We start from the raw sequence: 17,131 nt of genomic DNA on the forward strand, positions 1-17,131 counted from the left end.
TCATAAAAGTGCATCTATCCATCATAAAAGTACATCTATCATCATAAAAGTGCATCTATCATCATAAAAGTGCATCTATCATCATAAAAGTGCATCTATCATCATAAAAGTGTATTTATCCATCATAAAAGTGCATCTATCCATCATAAAAGTGCATCTATCATCATAAAAGTGCATCTATCCATCATAAAAGTGCATCTATCATCATAAAAGTGCATCTATCCATTATAAAAGTGCATCTATCATCATAAAAGTGCATCTATCCATTATAAAAGTGCATCTATCCATCATAAAAGTGCATCTATCATCATAAAAGTGCATCTATCCATTATAAAAGTGCATCTATCCATCATAAAAGTGCATCTATCCATTATAAAAGTGCATCTATCCATCATAAAAGTGCATCTATCCATTATAAAAGTGCATCTATCCATTATAAAAGTGCATCTATCCATCATACAAGTGCATCTATCCATCATAAAAGTGCATCTATCATCATAAAAGTGCATCTATCATCATAAAAGTGCATCTATCCATTATAAAAGTGCATCTATCCAATATAAAAGTGCATCTATCCATCATAAAAGTGCATCTATCCATCATAAAAGTGCATCTATCCATTATAAAAGTGCATCTATCCAATATAAAAGTGCATCTATCCATCATAAAAGTGCATCTATCATCATAAAAGTGCATCTATCCATTATAAAAGTGCATCTATCCATCATAAAAGTGCATCTATCCATCATAAAAGTGCATCTTTCATCATAAAAGTGCATCTATCCATCATAAAAGTGCATCTATCCATTATAAAAGTGCATCTATCATCATAAAAGTGCATCTATCCATCATAAAAGTGCATCTATCATCATAAAAGTGCATCTATCCATTATAAAAGTGCATCTATCATCATAAAAGTGCATCTATCCATTATAAAAGTGCATCTATCCATCATACAAGTGCATCTATCCATCATAAAAGTGCATCTATCATCATAAAAGTGCATCTATCCAATATAAAAGTGCATCTATCCAATATAAAAGTGCATCTATCCATCATAAAAGTGCATCTATCCATCATAAAAGTGCATCTATCCATCATAAAAGTGCATCTATCCAATATAAAAGTGCATCTATCCATCATAAAAGTGCATCTATCCATCATAAAAGTGCATCTATCCATTATAAAAGTGCATCTATCCAATATAAAAGTGCATCTATCCATCATAAAAGTGCATCTATCATCATAAAAGTGCATCTATCCATTATAAAAGTGCATCTATCCATCATAAAAGTGCATCTATCCATCATAAAAGTGCATCTTTCATCATAAAAGTGCATCTATCCATCATAAAAGTGCATCTATCCATTATAAAAGTGCATCTATCCATTATAAAAGTGCATCTATCCATTATAAAAGTGCATCTATCCATTATAAAAGTGCATCTATCCATTATAAAAGTGCATCTTTCATCATAAAAGTGCATCTATCCATTATAAAAGTGCATCTATCCATTATAAAAGTGCATCTATCCATTATAAAAGTGCATCTATCCATTATAAAAGTGCATCTTTCATCATAAAAGTGCATCTATCCATTATAAAAGTGCATCTATCATCATAAAAGTGCATCTATCCATTATAAAAGTGCATCTATCCAATATAAAAGTGCATCTATCCATTATAAAAGTGCATCTATCCATCATAAAAGTGCATCTGTCCATCATAAAAGTGCATCTATCCATCATAAAAGTGCATCTATCATCATAAAAGTGCATCTATCCATTATAAAAGTGCATCTATCCATCATAAAAGTGCATCTATCCATTATAAAAGTGCATCTATCATCATAAAAGTGCATCTATCCATTATAAAAGTGCATCTATCCATTATAAAAGTGCATCTATCATCATAAAAGTGCATCTATCCATCATAAAAGTGCATCTATCCATTATAAAAGTGCATCTATCCATCATAAAAGTGCATCTATCCATTATAAAAGTGCATCTATCATCATAAAAGTGCATCTATCCATTATAAAAGTGCATCTATCATCATAAAAGTGCATCTATCCATTATAAAAGTGCATCTATCCATCATAAAAGTGCATCTATCATCATAAAAGTGCATCTATCCATTATAAAAGTGCATCTATCCATCATAAAAGTGCATCTATCCATTATAAAAGTGCATCTATCATCATAAAAGTGCATCTATCCATTATAAAAGTGCATCTATCCATTATAAAAGTGCATCTATCATCATAAAAGTGCATCTATCCATCATAAAAGTGCATCTATCCATTATAAAAGTGCATCTATCATCATAAAAGTGCATCTATCCATTATAAAAGTGCATCTATCCATTATAAAAGTGCATCTATCATCATAAAAGTGCATCTATCCATCATAAAAGTGCATCTATCCATTATAAAAGTGCATCTATCCATCATAAAAGTGCATCTTTCATCATAAAAGTGCATCTATCATCATAAAAGTGCATCTATCCATCATAAAAGTGCATCTTTCATCATAAAAGTGCATCTTTCATCATAAAAGTGCATCTATCCATTATAAAAGTGCATCTATCCATCATAAAAGTGCATCTTTCATCATAAAAGTGCATCTATCATCATAAAAAAGTGCATCTATCATCATAAAAAAGTGCATCTATCATCATACAAAAAAGTGCATCTATCATCATAAAAGTGCATCTATCGTCATAAAAAAAGTGCATCTACCATCATAAAAGTGCATCCATCCATCATAACAGTCCATCTATCAATAAATATTAATATTTTTCTTACACAAACGCATCACTAGAAGGCCTTTATTAAACCCCAGGAGCCGTGTGGAGCAGTTACATGATGAATAGACGCACTTTTATGGACTTTTATGGACACAGAAACAGCCATTCACTGCCATTATAAACCTTGGAAGAGCAGGACATTTTTTAATATAACTCAGATTGTATTCGAGGGTGAGAAAATCATGGGCTAATTTTCATTTTTGGGTGAGCTATCCCTTTAAGTACTGAAACAAAGTTCCCGCATGCTATTAATAAGTAAAGCAACAGTTCCCTCTGGTGGAGGGTGGAGGAATATCAAGTAAAAGTCTGCCTACCGCAATGGCCCACCAATGACGCAGTTTACACACTGCATACGCCAGAATCAAGGCTGCAAAGCGGAACACAGCCAAGACCTGAGGAGAAAAACATTCAGTCTGTAACATTATCTTTTGCTTCTATATATACAGCATATACAGACTATTGTTCAGCAGTTTGGGGTTTGTAAGATCTTTTTTTTTTTTTTGAAAGAAATGAACTTTTATTCATAAAAAATATCAAACAATTATTCATATTGAAATAAATTATATTTTATTCATTATTTTTTATTAAACAAGGATGCATTAAAGGCACAATATGTAAGATTTTTCAACTAAAATATCCAAAAACCACTAAAACAGTGCTATATATTTTGTTGACTTGTGTACTTGCATTATCCCAAATGTTTCCAACAATGTTTAAATCCAGAGAAATGAGCGATTTTTAATCAGGACACGTACTGTGTCCGCGCATTGCCTATCAATGACATCTTCATACCCACCTTACTTTCGATTTCCGGTTTTATTTTGTAGAAACCATGGAAATACCAAAGACGCTTTAATATAGTGAGAAAGTGTTTAGATACATTCATTGACAGAAAGCTAATAATTGTTATAGCTCAACACAGTTAGTCTTATTGTTTAAATCTGATTTTCTTGATTTACCACAAGAACCATGTTTTACCACGCCTAATATCGATCTAGCTCACTGCAGGATGAACAAGTGTCTCATAGGCCCCATTTACACTGCATGGTTCAAGTGACCCAATTCAGATTTTTCCCTCTCCTGTGGCACAGATCGGATATGACGTGTGAACAGGAAAAACTGCATGAATTCCGATATCCTCAGATCGGACTCAGGCCTCACTCATATGTGGTGATAAATCCAATATGATTCGGATACGTGCATTTGCGTCTGCCATGTAAGCGTTCAAATCGGATATTCCCCAGTAAATGCGAGTCGTACGTCATTGAAAAAGGGACGGAGGCGAATGACGTCAACTCAGGTGGACACGAACTGCGATCAGATGACACTAATGGCTCTCCTCTTTTTTCTCCGCCTTACGAGAGCAATGTTTTGCTGACCTTTAAAGATTGAATAATCATTTCATCTGAATCCATTGCATATCGCTCCATTTTACTTCCTTTTCTGGGTCAGAATGTCTTGGGCTGCTTTGCCAGTGTATAGTGTAAATGCAAATATCAGATAGTGCACGCTTTTAAAAGATGATGTAAGCAGGTCGTCAAAAACAATCGGATATAGTCACCAAATCGGAATTGTGCATCAAGACCTGCAGTGTAAATGCGGCCAGTCACTCACACAGTAGCATTATAACAACTTAAATGTGTGTAATTTGATAAAACAGCAGTGTGTTACCCCACATATGCTTGACCGGAAGAAGCGGAAGCGCTCGTCTGACAGAATAAAAGCTCCGCCAAATCAAGGTGTCACCAAACCACGCCTTTGTTTTGAATAAGCGACATCTAGCGGCCAAAAATTACATATTGTGGCTTTAAACTGACCAAAAGTGAAGACATTTATAACGTTACAAAAGATTTAATTTAACAAATGCTGTTCTTTTAAACTTTCTATTCATAAAAGAATCCTGAACAAAAATGTATCATGGTTTCCTCCTAAATATTAAGCAGCACAACCGTTTTCAACATTGATAATCATTTCTTAAGCAGCAAATCATCATATCAGAATGATTTCTGAAGGATCATGTGACACTGAAGACTGGAGTAATGATGCTGAAAATACAGTTTTGCCATCACAGGAATAAATAACATTTTATAATTGTAAAAATATTTCACAATATTACTGTTTTTACTGTATTTTGGTCAGATTAATGCAACCTTGGTGAGCATTAAAGACTGCAAACTTTTGTACGGTATTGTATATTATGACACACTTAAATGTGTTATCTACCTTTCAAGACTGGTTTATCAACATTTCATGAATGTTGCTTTAAATCTTCCAAAAAGTTCAAAGAATGCTGTCAGGTAGCACTTTCAAAATGACAACACCGTATTTGCATAAATATAAGCCACCCAGCAACTTACAGGGCGAAGTCTACAAGCTTATTTTTCAAATGCCAAGCTGTCTAAAAAAAAAATTGACTTATTTTTAAACCCTGCATCAAACTAAGGCAGAAACTAGCACATTTAAAGGATCAAAAACAAAGCTTTTAAACACCAAAAAAACTGAATGTGTACATCAAAAAAGCAACCCATAAGGATGTGACCCAAGACAAAAGAGTTCAATTGTGTCATCTTTTCCTCAACCCCCATGTCGTTCTAAATCTGTATGTTTTTCTTTCTTCTGTGGAACACAACAGAAGATGCTTTCAGGGGGGTTTTCCAGAAAGCAAGATTAATCATCACATATACCCTGAACTCCTGGTTTATAAAGCCAAACCTTGCTTACTCGAGGTATGCTGATTCCAAAAACACACCCCAGAGTAAGTTCAGCCAACTCAGAGTATGTTCCCGGTTAACACACAAGACATTCTCAACAGAGCGACGAATCAATGGTTCACAATGGAAACAGACACTAAGAAAAAGCGTGCCGTTCTACTTCCTCTTCTTCTTTTGTGTAATGGTGATTTACATAACCTACTTAGTGCACATCGCCACCTATTTGATGGTTGTGCAATCATATTTTCAATCTTTTTGTTCTTTATTCACTGAGAATAAGGATTATATTGTTTGTTTGATGCTTATTAATTGAATGCAGATCCATGTGTGAAATGACAATAAAATAAATAAATTTGAATTGAATTAAAATTTAAACATTACCTTCTTATAATAGTGCTTTAGAATTAATATATACTATTGTATATTATTAGTGCTGGGAATAAAAAGAAAAAATATATATATATTTGCACTGTTTTCTGTAATTAATCGCGATTAATCGCAAGTGTTTAATATTTTTTTTATGAAGGAAGGCCAGTTACACTAATACTAATGTATCTATGAAACATTAATGATGTTACATTACAGTATAACTGAAAGATAAATTAAATTATAAAAGTAAGATAATTTAATTGAACTTAAAACAACTAGGGCTGTCAAAGATTAATCGCAATTAATCGCATCCAAAATAAAAGTTTGTGTTTACATAATATATGTGTGTGTGTACTCTGTTAATTATTATTTATATATAAATACACACACAGTCATGTATATATTTAAGAAATATTTGCATGTATATACTGTATATACATTTATATAATCTATAATATATATAAATATAAATGTTTTATATATAAAAATATTTTTTTTCTTAAATATATACATGCTTGTGTGTGTATTTATATATAAATAATAATTAACAGAGTACACACACATATATTATGTAAACACAAACTTTTATTTTGGATGCGATTAATCGCGATTAATCTTTTGACAGCCCTAAAAACAATCTTTACATAAACCCATTATAATAAATGTTATATTTACCCATGGCCTTCACTGTTAGACATATACAGGAATGTAATAGTTATTAAACACCTTTCTTAAATGCATAAATAATAAATTAAATATAGATGAATCATCTTTTCTCTGTTACCTTTGTTCTTTGATGAACATTAATGACAGACATCATCAGTGCTGCTGTCACTTTAAGATTGTTCATTTGCCCAGCACTATATATTATATAACTGTAACTATATAACACATTTAGTTATATTAATATAACTATATTAATTATAACACATATCTAAATACCTCTTAAACAAAGAGGTAGTAGTTCTGGAGCAGGTTATGTTCAGAGAGTGAGTTGCTATGGCTACTTACATATCCTGAAAGTCACCTCAGTTTTTGGAACTGGAAGTTGAGGTTATCCGCTTACTCTTAAACATACCCAGGTATGTCACACAACCTGCTTTCTGGAATACCCCCCTGCTTAGTAAGGTAAAGACCAATAATGAAGTTTTCCAGGACAGAAACCTTGTGGTATAAGTGAGGTCATCTATGTTGAGAGAGAAAAGTCATCTTTGAAAAGGAAACTGTGGGATGGACTGGCCCTAAAATTTTACCACACCAGTTTCATCTTAAATCACATCTTTAAATGTTGGTTATTTCCCTGCTAAAGAGTCAAAATGGAGTATATTTTAAAGCACAGAACCTAAGACTTTGTGTTAATATTTCAATTTAATAACACATTTGCATGTTCAGGGTTCTCTGATGTTGATGTTCTCTGATGTCTCTGATAGTTAATAGTCAGTTGGCATATATATATATATATTAGGGCTGTCAAAAGATTAATCGCGATTAATCGCATCCAAAATAAAAGTTTGCGTTTACATAATATATGTGTGTGTACTCTGTTAATTATTATTTATATATAAATACACACACAAGCATGTATATATTTAAGAAAAAAATCTTATTTTTATATATAAAACATTTATATTTATATATATTATAGATTATATAAATGTATATACAGTATATACATGCAAATATTTCTTAAATATATACATGACTGTGTGTGTATTTATATATAAATAATAATTAACAGAGTACACACACATTTATTATGTAAACACAAACTTTTATTTTGGATGCGATTAATCACGATTAATCTTTTGACAGCCCTAATATATATATATATATATATATATATATATATATATATATATATATATATATATATATATATATATATATATATATATATATATATATATATATATATATATATATATATATATATATATTAGGGCTTAATATATATTAATGCGTTAACGCATGTGATTAATTTAAAGTCCTTAACATGTTAAAATAATTTAACACAATTAACGCAACTAAATTACAGAAGTAGTGAAACTGCATCATTAACGTAATATTCGTCACACAGATAGAGGATGTCAGAAGTCGGGAGTTTATCACAATCACACTGAGCATCTATAGCACCTGTAGCCCTGGTAAGAGGACATTTCTATTCTAACTCTTTAAATCGATTCTGCTTCTCTGTTTGTGATCAGGCCATTTTAAGCTGATAAACTGAAAGTTTTCAGTGATCCTGTAATCAAAATTAATTCAAACAGTCCAAAACAGCGCTAATGTAAAGAAGGCCAGCTGATCACAGGCTGATTACATCAGACATATCAGAGAGAATACACTGCAAAAAATGCTCTTCTTATTTAGTATTTTTTTCTTGTTTCCAGTCCAAATATAAAAAAAATCTTAAATCAAGATGCATTTACTAGATAAGTAAAATGACATAAGATATGTAATTGAATGAAGTGAGTTTTTGCTTAAAACAAGCAAAATAATCTTATTTCTGTTTGGGACAGAAACAAGATCATTTTTCTCACCCCATTGGCTGATAATTTTGCTTGTTTTAAGCAAAAACTCACTTCATTTAGATTAAAAAATATCTTATGTCATTTTACTTATCTAGTAAATGCATCTTGATTTAAGAATTTTTAGATATTTAGACCAGAAACAAGACAAAACTTTTTGCAGTGTAGTGACTCACATTGCGTTTTTAGTGAATTGTTCGATCCATTGTGCTTTGCTTTAAAACACGAGCTCTGTCGTATCCTGTGATTGTTTCTGAAGAGCGCAACTTCGGTGACGTACCGGAGTCGTACAGTAAGCGCGTGAATCTCTGATGCAACAAACCGTGTGTGTGCACGCTCCAGATCACTGATCTCACGCTGCATTCATGTACAGACACGCAGTACATTCGCGTCGTTTCCACACACACTCAGGAAGGATAATGTTTGATTTGTCATATGTACGTTGTTGTGATTAGTAATCGTAGGTTTATTCAGTCAAAGCAGTTGATTTAGGAGTTTTGGGCGTCTCTGTGTGGTCCTGTTTGGTATCGCAGCTTGACGTCTAAAATGAAAGCAATCTCGTTGTTGTTGCTCTGTACACACACTATACACTCTGAATTCTGTAACTATTTTTTTGTATAAACTTAGTGTTTAGTGTATAAATGTATTATATAACTGAAGTATATTGACTCCTTATATTTGGTTACTTGGTGTCATCTTGAAGCTTGCAGAAAATACAGTTTAGTGAATACAGTTTTTTACCCATTCAATCTGATTGTTTACTTTGGATATAGCACATAATGAATGTGTTTAATGAGATAAATGGCGTGTGATTAATGTCACGATAAGTGTGCGATTAATCGCCTTTGTTGTGCGATAAATCGCGATTTTTACATTTTAATCTATTGACAGCCCTTATATATATTGTCCTGAGTTGGCCACCATAACTTCTCTATGTGCTTCGAAAGGGAGGTGTGAGCGGTGGGCGTTTAGATGCCACTAAAATATTTATTTATTTTAAAATTATGATTTAAATAATTATTAGCTTTGCGCCAACTCGTGCAAAAGAGGGGATTGTGAACCCCAGTTTGGGAAACGCTGTAATAGAGGGCAGTGTGTATTGGCCGGTACTTACAAATATGTCAAAAAAAGATTTGTGGTAATCATACTGCAACACCTCTTTCGTCAGCTGCTCTTGTATACCGCCACTGACCTGGATGAAGATAGATTAAACAATTAACATATTCATACATAGATGCGTTCAAACTAAATGTTGTGCAGCTGAATCACTATTAAACTGGTGTTTATCCACATATATTTAAAGGGTTAGTTCACCCAAAAATGAAAATTATGTCATTAATTACTTACCCTCATGTCGTTCGACACCCGTCAGACCTCCGTTCATCTTCTGAACAGAAATGAAGATATTTTAGTTGAAATCTGATGGCTCTGAAAGGCCTCCATTGGCACAATGGCACGGTTCACTCTCAAGACCCTTAAAAGGTACTAAAGACGTCGTTACAAAGTCCATCTCACTACAGTGGTTCTACAATAACTTTATGAAGTGACGAGAATAGTTTTTGTGCGCAAAAAAACCCTAAATAACGACTTACATAGTGATGATGATTTCAAATCACGTCCTCATGAAGCTTCGAAGCGTTATGAATCAGTGAGTCGAATCATGATTCGGATCGCGTGTCAAACCGCCAAACTGCTGAAATTTGGCGATTCAAACTGCTGATTCGACTCACTGATTCATAACGCTTCGAAGCTTCATGATGCGGTGTTTTGAAATCATCATCACTATGTAAGTCGTTATTTAGGGCTTTTTTGCGCACAAAAACTATTCTCGTCACTTCATAAAGTTATTGTAGAACCACTGTAGTGAGATGGACTTTGTAACGACGTCTTTAGTGCCTTTTAAGGGTCTTGAGAGTGAACCGTGCCATTGTGCCAATGGAGGCCTTTCAGAGCCATCAGATTTCAACTAAAATATCTTCATTTGTGTTCTGAAGATGAACGGAGGTCTGACGGGTGTCGAACGACATGAGGGTGAGTAATTAATGACAGAATTTTCATTTTTGGGTGAACTAACCCTTTAAAAGAATAATCTCTAGTGGAGATGTAAAACCACAACATACATTGAGCTCAATGATCCACAGCAAGGTGACGAACAAAAGGTCAAAGGTCACGAACAAGCAAAAGGTTCTTCGGACATCAGAGATGCCTTTCTTTTCTCCTGCTTCATAGGACTCGATGCGGGAAGAAACGAGGGGGGAGTTAATGTTTCCCACCCCGCCTAGAGTGGCCCGGGACCCCACACTGCTGCTGCATTGGCTGTCCATCATCAGTCTCGTCCACTCGTGTCACTCCATCCACACTCACGCTTCCCAAGAGCCAGACTCTGTTGTCATGCCTAGTTCTGAAAGCACACAGAAAGAGGCGGCATTTCACACACCGGTCAAAGGTTGCCGCCTTATAATCAGGACTTTATGACGTCTTCATATCAACTAAACCACCCGACATCCTGTACCGTCTATAAGTAGATATACCATATCAAAATGGGTATCAAAATAATAATAATAATAAATAGTTAAAAAAACTAAGAAAGAACTGATTAAACATTAACACCAATTACTATATCTGTCGCATTACTGTTACTGTACTTAAAGAGCACCTATCATGGAATTTTGAAATTTACCTTTCATGTAGTGTGTAACATAGATCTAAGTGAACAAAAACATCCTGTGATAGCTTGAAATATGACAGTGCACCGTATATATAGTTATTTTCTTTCAAAAGTAAGAGTCGACTCGGAGTCATTTTTAAGAATCGTTAGAAGATCGAAGCTTTTTCTCTGACTAGATGACGTCAACTTGTCAAGTTATTTGAATACGATACGCCCACTTATTGCGCTCCAAGACGCCAGTGAAAACTAGAAAACATCATGGAGACGAGACGCTGTGTTCTGAAGTGCCACTCAAAAGCAAACTTCTTTCATCTGCCCAAGGATGAGCATTTGAAGACTAAGTGGCTTGAAGACAAACCATACATCGTCGCGATTGAGTGTTTATTAGTCGTCAAATGTATGTTTCGCGATCTCAGGAAGCTTTTATTATGGACTTCTATTATGGCACATGGTTCTTCTTCGTCTGTCTGTACATGGATTACATGTGCACAGAGCGCCCTCCGGCTGCCAGTATGAATTGAAAACAACACATAAGAGACTCAATCGCTCATGATTAGGCTATAACTGCCCATTTTGAGGAAGTATTGAATAAAAAATACTCCTCTGTTTAGAAATTTGACACAGACATATGAGAATCTATCAATATGTCTCCTCATCTGCACACTTTTGAACTAAAAGCCCTGAAGGATGTTGATTTGTCGCGAGTCTTCGTGCGGAGAATAGAGGATTTTTTTAGGAATGAGATCAGCTGAGGCTCATATTACAATCAAACAGTACCGACGCGGTTTTCATATTCATAACTCCTGACACATATTAACAAATTACTGTCACTATAAGACTTTGATGGGCGTTCCGTTTCCGAAAATATCTGCACAGACTAAACCAATCACAACTGACTGGGTCATCGGACCAATCACCACAGATTAGCGTCACGTAAAGGCGGGGTTTTGAAAAGTGAATCACTAAAGGAATCATTTGAGAATCGCTGTCAAAACAGGTAAAAATAAATGCATATTATAAGAAAACTAAAGTCTTTTTTGTCATTGCATGCATGTAAAACTGTTGTTGGGGACTTCTAAAACAATATTTGGAACATTTTAAATGCCATGATAGGTGCTCTTTAATGCAGTTAAGTGCAAGACATGAAATGTGCATTACTGCTTTTATTGATTTTTTATTTTATTTTTTTATTTTATTTATTATATGTGTATAGTAAGTTTTTGTGTGTATTGTGAGTACTTTACTGCCTTCATGTATTGCTGCTAACGCACTTTAATTTCCCAACTGGGATCAATAAAGTACTACTACTACTACAGAGTGCTCAGTTGGGGACACTAAATTTTTCAACTAAACATCGAAATAAATCTAATTAATAAACTAAATTAACCATTTAAACTAAATTACTGATCTAATTATTGATCTAAAGCCCACACTGTCACTGTATGATAATTTAAATGAACTGATGACATCAGCGTTTTTTTTCCAGAATGGCTATACGGCTGAATAAAATTATGCTGCATTATTTTTCTGTTTAACACTGTAAAGCTGCTTTGAAACAATCTACATTGTTAAAAGCGCTATATAAATAAAGTTGACTTGACTTGACTTGACTTGACAGAGTGCAACAGTTCCGGAAGTGAAAATCTCCATAGGGGGAATTGATTTTAACCAATAACTTAAATGTAAACCCTTAAAGACAGACAGACCTACTGTGATCTACAATGTTGTTCAAAGGTATATCAAAGCCATCAGCCTGCATCATTCAACTTACTTTTCTTTTTTTTTTTTTTATATAATCTGGTTTAAAAGCAGAATTCTGGTGGAAAAACAAAACAAACAAAAAAAAACACATGATTCTGCAGAGAAACCTCCACCAATCAGAGAATCGAAATGTAATCAAGTCAATGTCCCTATGCTCTCAAACTACTTATTTAAATATAAATATTTATGTACGTGTTTGTGTGTATGTATGAATATACATATATATTGATGAGGCATACCATTATGAGGTGAAGTGAATAACACTGATTATATCTTCATCACCTGTTAGTGGGTGGGATATATTAGGCAGCAAGTGAACATTTTGTCCTCTAAGTTGATGTGTTAGAAGCAGGAAAAATGGGCAAGCGTAAGGATTTGAGCGAGTTTGACAAAGGCCAAATTGTGATGTCTAGATGACGGGGTCAGAGCATCTCCAAAACTGCAGCTCTTGTGGGGTGTTCCCGGTCTGCAGTGGTCAGTCTCTATCAAAAGTGCTCCAAGGAAGGACCAGTGGAGAACCGGCCACAGGGTCATGGGCGGCCGAGGCTCATTGATGCACGTGTGGAGCGAAGGCTGGCCCGTGTGGTCCGATCAAACAGACGAGCTACTGGAGCTCAAATTGTTCAAGAAGTTAATGCTGGTTCTGATAGAAAGGTGTCAGAATACACAGTGCATCTCAGTTTGTTGTAAAAACGCTGGGTTAAAAACAACCCAAGTTGGGTTGAAAAGGGACTAACCCAGCAATTGGGTTGTTTTAACCCAGCGGTTGGGGTGAATGTATGCTTAAAACAACCCAATCGCTGGATTAAAACAACCCAATTGCTGGGTTAGTCCATTTTCAACCCAACTTGGGTTGTTTTTAACCCAGCATTTTTTAGAGTGTGGCACCAGGTGCACTATGGGAAGAAGGCAAGCCGGCGGAGGCAGTGATGCTTTGGGAAATGTTCTGCTGGGAAACCTTGGGTCCTGCCATCCATGTGGATGTTACTTTGACATGTACCACCTACATAAGCATTGTTGCTTAAACTACATATATAGTTCTTTCCCTAATTAAAGATGTTACTTACACAGTATTGTACATTCAAATACTTCTTTGAGTTATTGTTGAATCACCTCATAGCTGGCTGGTTTGGTTCATGGCTTATAAATCTTAAACAAATACTTTTAAAAGCCCTTCCAGAACCAATGCTGTATTGTATCTAGGCCTGACACGATAACTACTTTTTGTGTCGCGATATATCGTCACAGAAATAATTGAGGTAAATTGTATTATTGTCATTTTAAGACTATTTTATGCCACTGAATATATAATCCTAATATAACAGCATAATAATGCAAGTAGACCTACACACTTTCAAATGACAACCTTTTAATTCTTTAGATCATGGAAATTAAGGGTAAAAAAGTATATTATCCTAAATAAAAAAATGGAATAAATAGTAAATAAACATTTTCCCTTGTGAAACGGCTTTAACACTTGTTGACATTTATATGTGCAGTGGAACAGGGGATTGCGGCTTTGAAATCGAGTCCATTTGGGCTTATTCTTCCAAACTGTCAGTAGTTGTGAGGAAAACACTATAACGCCTCAAATGGCGTCTTTTTTTCACCTGTCGATAACCGCTCTGTGTATGAAGAAACTGCCCTAGAACCACTTTCACCTCCATCACGGAAAACATACAAGATGACAACACAATCGAGTAAAATGTTGGTGACATTCATTATCATGTAAACATATTGCATCACAAAAATTATTGAGGTCATGTACATAGGGTGAATTCAGGGTGATTGGGATGGTTTTTGCCATTAAGATGACTAGGAAAAAATGTCCCAATCACCCTGAATTCACCCTATATTGTGCGATATATCGATGTATTGATTATTGCGACAGGCCTAATTGTATACTTGATTCTGATTGGTCAATTGAGGCATGACCATTGCCCATGGTTTTCATGTATGACCACTCATATGGGATTTTCGGTCACACCTGACACCTCAATAGTAATTACAACTCAAATCAATATTTTGTGTCCATATATTACGTATTTGCGAAGTAGTAGTGTAAAAAGCAGGATCATTTATAATCACGATGAAAACAGACAAGAACTTGTTCCTAAATTAAGACATCATGGTAATAAGGAAACACAAAGCTATCAAACCAACTATCTTTAAGTGGATTCATCCTGCTAAAATCAACAAGGCTTGCTATATTAATGCAATTTAATCACAATTGTGTTAAGTATGTGAATATAACTAGGCTTAGAAACTGGAATCTAATCCAGCAAGTTTTACCAGGAAGTACTTGAGAAAACATATCAAGAGAGGCAAGAGTTTATGAGAACAGTAACTTATCTGTTGTGTTAGTAGGACAAGTTCCTCTTGCTGATGTCATTAACCGAAAGAGAACCAGCACAGACATTTTCATGCATTGTTTGCATATCACTCAATGATCTAACTACACTAGGCAGGATTTTTGCTTCCCCCAAAAAGACAGCCATGAGAAGTGAGCTGACTTCTTCATGCTGTGATTTATATAGTTAATACATTTATGACACATGCATTTTATATAGTAATACATTAGCCAATATGGGATATTTGGTTGTACTGCTTGACCTATGACTCTAGTCGAAATGCTCTTAAAAATGGGGCTAGTCCCTTTTAAGAAATAAAAATTTGAAGTACAACCCAATTAACTGAAATGAATAATGGTTTCGTCTGTTGTTTACTTAAGTGGTTATTTCAGAGCTCTGCTAAACCATTGTGTATGGTATGGGCTAGCATTATAATACAACGGCATAGCAGGAAACCCAGCTCGAATATCTCAAAATGCGAAACACAGTGTCATAATAACACACCACAAATGAATATATTGCGCAGTATTAAAACGATGACAAGAGAAATAAACAATCCTCAACTCGCACTCTCTCTGGAAAACAATCTATCCGGTTACATTGAGTCAATCAAACTGCAAAACAGCAGCGGCTCATTTCTTGTCACATTATCATAGATTTATCACAATAAATGTGTGTTATCGAACATGTCGCTTACCTTGGTGTGTATCCAATAAAAGTGCGCGTTGTATTACAGTCAACCGATCAATCAATGAGGATGTATCTCGCTACACAATTCCGCAACATCTGATGACTTTCGGTTCAGGAAATAGTGTGATGTTGTTTTGGAAAGGGGATTCTGGGATATGTAGTAGAATCCGGAACTGAGCCAGGCCTTCCCACAATTCTAATTCACAGTCCTACATAATATAACAGACCTATTTGATCACATTTGTTTTGCTATACAAAGCTATATATGCTCATACAGTGACCCTAAAAGTCAACATTTGAAACGTTTCATTGATTTAGAAATAAAACAAGTGGCATCTGCACACAAATGACTTTTAATCAACTGGTGTGAAGGTAATTTTAGTGGATGTGTGAAGTCAGTTCTCCTCAAATTCACAAAAGCCTTCTTGCAATTCTTGTGTAGTTCATCACATTAATTGTGGTCCAAATACATCTTCATTTTGAACAATAAATCTGTTCCATTTGTGTTAAAGTTAAATAGGCATGTTAAAGTTTTTGAGTCACTGTATTCTTTAAAGTTCATCAAGATAAGCAAACATTAGGCTATTTTATGACATTATGGGGTCTTTATTTGAAACGCAGGGTTTCTGCCGGTTTCATTGAAGGTACATTTAAGACCTTTTTAAGACCAGTTAAAGAACATTTAAGGAATAAATTAAAACATAACATTTGTTCTCTAAATGTAAATGTCTAAGCACACAATGAGTTATATTAGTGACACTTCAACGTTTGAAAATGCAAATTCCAACAGATCTCCATACATTTTTTATTAATTGTACAAAACAGCTTACATTTTGAGATAAGAAATCTTGAGAAAGGGATTTAACGATTAAAACAAGAATATCTGCCAATGGGTTCATAAAAATCAACTTAATTCGAATTTTCATACCTAATGACAGATATTTGTTCTTGTTTTAAGCATAAACTCACACAAATTTCTCAGAAAACAAAACTTAATTTCTTCAGTTTGCATGTCAAGTATGTATCTTGATTTAATTTGGAAAACAAAAATCCTGAGGAAGAACATAATTTTTTGCAGTGCATGCAATTCTGCAATTAAAATTAGGGCCCTAAGAAATCTGTTTTATATTTTTTTTGGTTTTATAGTCTATTCTGTTTAAAAATTTTCTGGACTCTGCTTTAATGGTTAAATTAAATTTTAATAACTTTCATTCATTTTCGGAACACAAATTAAGATATGTTTAATGAA

General features: G+C 34.3%; 1 protein-coding gene across 1 annotated transcript in view; it reads right to left on the reverse strand.

Moving 5' to 3' along the window:
* stard3nl (STARD3 N-terminal like) overlaps window positions 1-16,007 on the reverse strand; it is a 23,598-nt gene extending 7,591 nt beyond the window's left edge. Inside the window, exons 1-4 of the mRNA XM_079820071.1 lie at window positions 15,890-16,007; window positions 10,533-10,813; window positions 9,527-9,604; window positions 3,122-3,199 (exon numbers count right to left, since the gene is read on the reverse strand). Of these exons, the coding sequence (XP_079676197.1) occupies window positions 3,122-3,199; window positions 9,527-9,604; window positions 10,533-10,739 (363 nt within the window). The 5' untranslated portion in view covers window positions 10,740-10,813; window positions 15,890-16,007. The remainder of the gene's footprint in view (window positions 1-3,121; window positions 3,200-9,526; window positions 9,605-10,532; window positions 10,814-15,889) is intronic.
* Between the last annotated feature and the right edge of the window lie 1,124 nt (window positions 16,008-17,131).

This window comes from Gobio gobio, assembly GCF_949357685.1.
Source record: "Gobio gobio genome assembly, chromosome: 6".
Lineage (NCBI taxonomy): Eukaryota > Metazoa > Chordata > Actinopteri > Cypriniformes > Gobionidae > Gobio > Gobio gobio.